General features: G+C 65.8%; 3 protein-coding genes across 3 annotated transcripts in view; 1 reads left to right on the top strand and 2 right to left on the bottom strand.

Moving 5' to 3' along the window:
• The window catches only part of CCDC42B (coiled-coil domain containing 42B), a 2,190-nt gene extending 1,219 nt beyond the window's left edge, over positions 1-971 (top strand). Inside the window, exons 5-6 of the mRNA XM_010575618.1 lie at positions 63-284; positions 564-971. Of these exons, the coding sequence (XP_010573920.1) occupies positions 63-284; positions 564-971 (630 nt within the window). The remainder of the gene's footprint in view (positions 1-62; positions 285-563) is intronic.
• The window catches only part of PEBP1 (phosphatidylethanolamine binding protein 1), a 24,445-nt gene that overhangs the window by 15,968 nt on the left and 1,391 nt on the right, over positions 1-7,086 (bottom strand). The gene's annotated exons all lie outside the window — the stretch shown is intronic.
• DDX54 (DEAD (Asp-Glu-Ala-Asp) box polypeptide 54) overlaps positions 1,452-7,086 on the bottom strand; it is a 7,322-nt gene continuing 1,687 nt past the window's right edge. Inside the window, exons 2-20 of the mRNA XM_010575607.1 lie at positions 6,962-7,085; positions 6,790-6,860; positions 6,502-6,687; positions 6,354-6,403; positions 6,203-6,244; positions 5,830-5,925; positions 5,552-5,673; positions 5,273-5,334; positions 4,979-5,110; positions 4,436-4,646; positions 3,833-3,967; positions 3,268-3,489; positions 3,105-3,178; positions 2,787-2,993; positions 2,470-2,615; positions 2,274-2,387; positions 2,079-2,183; positions 1,776-1,876; positions 1,452-1,677 (exon numbers count right to left, since the gene is read on the bottom strand). Coding sequence (XP_010573909.1) covers positions 1,454-1,677; positions 1,776-1,876; positions 2,079-2,183; positions 2,274-2,387; positions 2,470-2,615; positions 2,787-2,993; positions 3,105-3,178; positions 3,268-3,489; positions 3,833-3,967; positions 4,436-4,646; positions 4,979-5,110; positions 5,273-5,334; positions 5,552-5,673; positions 5,830-5,925; positions 6,203-6,244; positions 6,354-6,403; positions 6,502-6,687; positions 6,790-6,860; positions 6,962-7,085 — 2,424 coding nt within the window. The 3' untranslated portion in view covers positions 1,452-1,453. The remainder of the gene's footprint in view (positions 1,678-1,775; positions 1,877-2,078; positions 2,184-2,273; positions 2,388-2,469; positions 2,616-2,786; positions 2,994-3,104; positions 3,179-3,267; positions 3,490-3,832; positions 3,968-4,435; positions 4,647-4,978; positions 5,111-5,272; positions 5,335-5,551; positions 5,674-5,829; positions 5,926-6,202; positions 6,245-6,353; positions 6,404-6,501; positions 6,688-6,789; positions 6,861-6,961; position 7,086) is intronic.

Genomic DNA, 7,086 nt, shown 5'->3' with positions numbered 1-7,086 from the left:
GGGGGGGTGGGTGGACAGCCCCATCCGGGGCAGCAGCTTCTCAACCCCCTCCTGCTGCCCAGTTTCAGGACATCCCGGCCATGCTGGCCCATTTTGGGGCGCTGGCGGGGGCACGGGCAGCCCTGGCGCAACAGGCAGAAGCCAGGCAGGAGCAGCTGGCCCAGGGCTGGGCACGGCTCCGGCGTTACCGCGAGGAGGCCGGCAGCAAGCTCTTGTGCACCAAGGACGACCTGACCCGGCTCCGTGCACGCCTGGAGGCCACCCGCCATGATGTGCTTCAAGGGGTAAAGCGGGGGACAGATGTGGGGGTCCCCCTTCAGGGAGAGGGGCAGCAGTGTGGACCCCAAGCGTGCTGCAGAGGGGAGATGCCCAACATGGTGGTGGTGGGAAGCTGGGCTGGGGGTCCCCATGTGCCTGGAAAAAGCATCATCAGGAACTCTGCATGGGGGGGATACACAGCCAGGACTCCTAGGTCCCCCTCTCCCAGCCGGGGGGGGTGCAAGGGACATGGGGCAGCGGCTGGGGTGGGGGGGCCCAGGGCTCTCTGTCGCTCTGTCCCCCAGGAGTCCCACTGGGCCCACGTCCAGAGCACAGCCACCCAGAAGACCCTGCTGCTGGGGCAGATCAAGCTGGCAGTGCTGAACCTCTTCCAGCTCGCCACCGCACGGCTCGAGGTCCCCACGGACGTGGCCCTGGAGGACACCGAGGCCCAGCTGGACACGGTCAGTGCAGCCCTTTCCCCTGAGCAGAGGGGCTGGGAGGGACACGGGGACATTCATTCACGTCCCCAGACGGCCGTGGCACGGAGGTCCCTGTCTCCGCAGGTGCTGCTCTGCATGCAGGACCTGGCTGCCATCTCTGCTGAGCTGCGCCCCAGGCAGCCGGGGACGTGTCCCCCACGCTTGCCCGTTGCCACCAGCATAAACCGTCTGCGCCATGGGGGTGCCAAGGTGCCTCCGAGCCAGGAATAGCCCCTGGGGACAATCCCCCCAGCTCCCAGGGCTGGGGAGAGGCTGCCAGGGCCAGTGTGGAGATACAGGACCCCCGGCACCTCCCTGGGGATGGAGGTCGCTCCCCAATAAGTCTGGAAACCCCCATAACGAGAGGCGACACGCACGGCAGCGGCACGGGCTCACTGGGATGGCGCCGTGTTGGGGCAGAGCCTGCAAGGGGCACCCTAGGCAGCAGGAATCGGCTGCCGCTCACGTTCAGGCTGTTGGGTATCATTGCAGGTGTCTCCCGCCAAAATACAACCCAGCTGTGGACCCACAGCACCTGGCTGTCTTTGGACTGCGCCCGGGGGTGGCCCAAGGTGGGGGGAATTATCCCAAGCACGATCCTCTTGGCAAGGACAAAGAGGAGTCAGGATGCAAAACCAGCCACGTATTTAATGTCTCCTTCCCCGGCACCCAGCCCAGGCACGGGGGAAGCTGCTGGGGCACGGCCCCCTCTCTTACACCCTTTTCCGCAGCTTGCCCTTCTTGGCGGCCCCCACCCGTCGCCCGAAGGCCATCTGCCGCAGCTCCTGCACCCGCTGCCGGTTCCTGGCCTTCAGGCGTTTCAGCCCCCCGCTCTGCAGGAAGCGCTGCTTGGCCGCCTTCTTGCGCTGCTTCAGGATCTGCTGCTTGTTCTTCAGCTCCGAGCGTACCCTGCCCCGGGCGGGGGGCTGCGCAGGTCCTGCGGAGGGGGGGAACACAGCCAAGCTCGGCTCAGAGGCCAGAGCGAGGTGGCAGGGGGACGATGTGGGGGCTCCGCCGCTTGCTCCAGGTACTCACCGTGCCCGCGCCTGTGCTTCCCTCTGAACTGCTCCCTGCCTCCGTCTTCCCCGTCCTCGTCCCGCTCGTCTACCTTGTACTTCTGCTTCCACTTTTCATAGCTGGGCCAGGGTGGGTTAAGGGAACGTGCCGAGACTCCCCATTGCCCGACTCCCCGTTGCTCGACCCACCGGACTGTCTGGCCAGCCTCCCTCCTCAGGCCGCTGCCCTGGCACGGGATGGATCCCCAGAGGCAGGGCACAATGCCGTACAGCTGCCAGCGGGTCCAGCCCCGCTCTCCACCAGTGCCCACAGGCAGGATACAGGTTGTTCTTGTAGGAGCTGCTGATGTAGCGCCCACTCTCCGTCCGCACCTTCTTCTTGTCCTCCTGGCCCGTCTGCCCCACGAACCGCTTCTTCTTGCGGTCCCTGTGAGAGAGCGGAGAGTAGTGGGACGGGGTGGTGGGACCCCCAGCCCCCATTCCCACCCCCTCCCACCCATGGCCAGACCCCTCTCACCACTTCAGCAGTTGCTTGCTCTTGTTGAGGTTGTGGTTTTCATCCCCCATGAGATCCAGGACGGCTCCAGCTGCCTGCTGCTCGAAGGGGCTGCCCTCGCCGCCCACGCTTAGCCTGCAAAGGGTGGGCGATGAGAACGTTCCCCCCGCTGAGGCAGGCCATGGCAGGACTGCAGCGGGAGCCCTCCTGGACTCACCCCCTCTCGCTCTCAAAGTCCTTGGGCCGGTATGGGATGTAGAAGTCTTCATCCCGCTGCACCGGCTGCTGCGGCTTTTTCCTGGAACCATCTTCTCCCCCTCGGCCCCGTTTTCGCTTCTGGCCCACCACAGTAGAGAACACGTCCTGGAAGGGGATAGTGGATGGGTTGGAGGAGCCATGCCCCCCTACCAGTCCCTACACTGGCCCCCCGAGCCCTGGCACAGCCCCAGAGCCCTGCTGCTGCCAGCACCCAGCTGAGGCCACCTTGCAGCAGCTCCGGTGGCCACGGCAAACTCCTCATCCCTGCCGTGTTACCTGGAGGTTTTCCTCCTCTCCTTCTTCTCCTTCTCCCTCCTCGGGCCCAGGGGGGGCCGGGCACAACCCCTGCCCTTTGAGAGCCGCTGCCCGCTTCTCCTGCTGCCCGCGCTGGTACTTCTCGATGAGAGCGTGGTCGTGGCGCCGCTTCGACCGCATCACGGTGCTGGCCGGTGTCCGCGACGTGGCGTTGATCTCAAAGATGGTCTGCTCCCAGAGTGGGAGTGCAAGTCCCAGTGAGCTGCAAGGCTGGCCCCATGGAGCTTCTCTCCCACCCCAACGCAGGCGCCTCGTGCTCAAGGCTGGGTCTCAACTCACCGCCTTGGACTTGTAGGTTTTAATGCTGTCCACAAACTTCAGCCTCTCCAGCTCAGTGTCTTCGAAGTGAGCACCTGGGGAACGTGGGCACAGAGAGGGGCACAGATCAGCTCCTTGGCGAGGGGGACGGGGTCCCCTCCCTCAGCGTCCCCGAGCCACTCACTGAAGAGCGGGTGGATGCCCAGCTGGGACACGTCCAGGTCCTTCGCCCTCTTGATAGACTCAGGCGAGGGGCCAGGCCGCGACCGCAGGTACTGCTTGTGGGCGTTGTCAGCGACACGGCGCAGGCTCCGCAGCTCCAGCGAGCCCTCGTGGTCTGTCAGCAGCAGGCACTCCTCATCGTCCACCAGGCTCTGGGGGACACGGCCCAGGACCCCGCCGGCATCTGCAGCCCAGGGGACACCGCGTCACCTCGCTGGCACCCACCCTGGGATTATTGCAGCAGGCATGGCAGCAATCCAGGATTTAATGGAGCAGAGCTAACAGCCACAGGGAGCTCGGTGGTGTTAAATCAGCATCACCGACACACGGGGTGTGTCGGAGCCCCCAGCACCCCATTTTCCCCAGCTGCACCCCAGCAACGAGAGCGTATCACCCCTCTGCACGAATGCCAACCACAAGACCATGAACTCCAGCGCTGGCCAAGGATAAAACCACAGCAGCCACACGGCCAGCATCCCAGCCTGGACACGCAGCCACCCCGATGCCTGCAACCGGGTCTGGCTCACCAGCGGGCAGCTCCTGGGCACCGGCAAGGACAAGCGGGCGCCCCAGGAAGAGATGGAGGTCAAAGACGTAGGGCATCTCATCGGGAGCCACCAGCGAGTAGGCAGTGCCGCTCCGGCCAGCTCGGGCCACGCGACCTGGCAAGGGGAGGAGGAGAGTGGGAAACCAGACCCAGTGCCAACCCAGCCTGCCCCCACTCGGGCAGGGACCCACTGGTGCCCCTGGGAGCCCACGCATGTGACATTTACCCGGTGGGCATAGCTGGCAAGGGGCTGTGGGTCATTGTGGAAGGGGGCAAAGGGGAGCCCACCAGGGTGTCATCCTAAAGGGAAGACACCAGCTCTGCCTGCGGAAGCCCCTACAGTTCAGCTGGGAGATCAGGGACGTTCCTGACACTGTTTTGTCCCCAGCCTGTCTCCTGATGTCACAACACGCCAACCTCCTGCCCCAAAAATATCACCACCAAGTCAAGGGCAGCAGCGCCAGCCCAGCAGGACACAGAGACAGGAAAACCAGGGGACAAGGGACAGCCCACTCACACCCTCCCTGTCACCCTGAGGGACCCTCAGGTCGCCAGGATCCCTGCGCGGGGCACTGGCACCCACCGACACGATGCAGGAACAGCTTGGCCTTGGCAGGGAAGCTGAAGTTGATGACATTGTCCAGCATGGGGATGTCAAGGCCACGGGCGGCCACGTCGGTGACCAGCAGCACTGGGCACTTGCCCTGGGCGAACTTAGCGATGTTGATCTTGCGGGCGGTCTGGTCCAGCGAGCTGTAGATGTGTGTGCAACGGATGCCCTGGGCCGTCAGCAGCTGGGGAGGGAGGAAGAGAGATCAGATCCCACCTGGGCATGCACCAGCCGAGAGACAGGGCTGCCTAGTTCCCTGAGACTCCTGGATGCCCGCCCGGACCCCCAAATCCTGCTGTGCTCCCCCCTCTCTCCAAGGGGTAGGTGGATGCAGCACCTCCACGATGACGTGTGCTGGGATTTCTCCTTCGACCCAGCGAAACAGAGGCAGGAATTCCACCAGGGACGTGATCACAGATGCAGACCCCACGTGGGTCTGGAGAAGGGTCCGAGGCACCCGCCGGCAGCCTGCCCTTTAACAGGGGAACATGCCGGGCAACCCCAAATGCCACTTGCCTCCTTGAGATACTCTGTGTGGTGCTTGGTGGCCACAAAGATGACCGTCTGGTCCTGGGGCTTCACCACGTTCCGGAGCAGGTGGAGCAGCACGGCCGGTTTGTCATCCCCGCGCACGTGGAAGAAAGCCAGCTGCAAAAGGAGGGCAGAGCTCAGCCCCTCTGCATCCCCACACCAGATGCCACCGCCCCTCCTGTCCCCTCCTCACAAGCCTGGAGCCACCACAGGGTGGCTTGCAGGGGTTGGGGGGCACAAAGCCCATCTCAAGCCCGCCCCGCCACCGGCCCCTCTCACCTTGAGCTGCTCGCTGAGCTTGGACTCCACATCCAGACGGATCAGCATCGGCTCGGTGAGACCTGTGGGACATGGTGACACGCAGGATGTGGGTCGCACATGGGATGAGCCACTGGGACCAGTCCCACCTCTCGGCTTGGGGACACCCGCTTGGCCCAGCCTGGTTTTACCAGTCCTGGGCTCAGCCCTGCTGCGGGACCGTGCCGTGTCCCCGTCCCCGGGTTCCCCCCAGGTCCAGCCCCCGCCCCCGCCAACCACCATCTGCCCCACGCTCCTCACCGGCCCGGGCAAACTCGACGAGCAGCTTGGGCAGCGTGGCGGAGAAGAGGACGGTCTGGTGGCAGTCCGGGAGCCGGGCGATGATCTCCTGGAGCTGCTCGGCGAAGCCCATCTCGAAAAGCCTGCGGGAGAAGGGACACGGGACATGGCAGCGCCTGTTCGGTCCCTCCGGGCCCAGCCCTGCCACCCCCTCGGGGCACCTCGCTCCCCACTGTTGCTCACCCCACATGTGGGGACGCTGCCAGCCCCGGGGACCGCCCCCCCCGCACCCCGCTGACCTGTCGGCCTCGTCGAACACCACGTACTCCACGGTGTGCAGCTTCAGTTTCATCTCCACCGCCACGTGCACCAGGCGCCCGGGGGTGGCGATGATTCTGCAGGGACAGAGCTGCTGATGGGACCAGGCTGGTGGTGGTGGGGGGAACACGGCACCCCCACATTATCCCAGGTGCAGGTCCCAAATCTGACCCTAAGAAGACCCGATAGAGACCCCCTTGTCCCCCACGGGGAGCACGGGAAGATGCTCCAAGGGAACACCAGGACACGTCCATCGGGCGCAGTGGCTGAAAACGCCAGCGCCGTCCCCGGATGGTGGGTGGCTCTCGGGGGCCATCTCCCCGCCCCAGGTCCCCTCCCCGCACCCCCACTCACATGTCGGGGTTCTCGTGCAGGGCGGCGAACTGGTCCTCCATCCTGTGAGAGGGGAGAGAGGCTGGGGCGGCACGGGGCACCTCAGCCCCTCGTCAGGTTTTGGGGAGGCTTTGGGGAAACGGGGACCGGCGGGGACGTGGGGACGACTTACTTGTCTCCTCCCAGGATCAGGGCGGTCTTCAGGCCTGTGAACTTGCCCAACTGCGGGGTGAGAAAGAAACACGTCGAGGGGGGGCGTTAAAACCAAACCCACTCGCCCCCGTCGTCCCCACTCGCCCCCCTGTTGTCGTCCCCCGTACCTCCTTGGTGAACTTGAGGGTCTGCAGGGCCAGCTCGCGGGTGGGCGAGAGGATGAGGGCGCGCGCCCCGGCCTGGCTGGGGGCCTTCAGCCTCTCGAACATGGGGATGAGGAAGCAGGCCGTCTTCCCGCTGCCCGTCCGCGCCATCGCCACCACGTCCCGGCCGCGCAGGATGGCGGGGATGCTCTGCGAGACATCGCGTCACCGTCGCCGTCACCGTCCCACCGCCACCGACCCGGGACGGGGGTCCCGCCGCCGTCATCCCCCTCCTCCCCTCCCCGGGCTCACCTTCCTCTGGATGGGGGTGGGCACCTTGTAGCCCTTCTTCATGACGCCCTTGAAGACGGGGTAGCTGAGGCCTGCGGGGACAGGGACGGGTGAGGGGACGCGGGCAGGAGGGGGCGGTCCCCATCCCGGGGACGGCCGTGTCGTCCCCCGTGTCCCCCCCCCGGACACGCACCCATGGACTGGAAGCCCCCGGATTTCTTCTTCTTCTGGTTCTGGGCCCGCACCATGGCCCGCGTGTCCGGCTCGGCGTCGGCGCCATCGTCCTCCTCGGCGGCGGGGAAGGCGGGCAGCGGGGGC

Source organism: Haliaeetus leucocephalus, unplaced genomic scaffold (assembly GCF_000737465.1).
Source record: "Haliaeetus leucocephalus isolate CR32 unplaced genomic scaffold, Haliaeetus_leucocephalus-4.0 Scaffold13, whole genome shotgun sequence".
Taxonomy (NCBI): Eukaryota; Metazoa; Chordata; class Aves; order Accipitriformes; family Accipitridae; genus Haliaeetus; species Haliaeetus leucocephalus.
The sequence above is the reverse complement of the archived record's forward strand: the minus strand, read 5'-3'. Positions and strand labels throughout refer to the sequence as shown.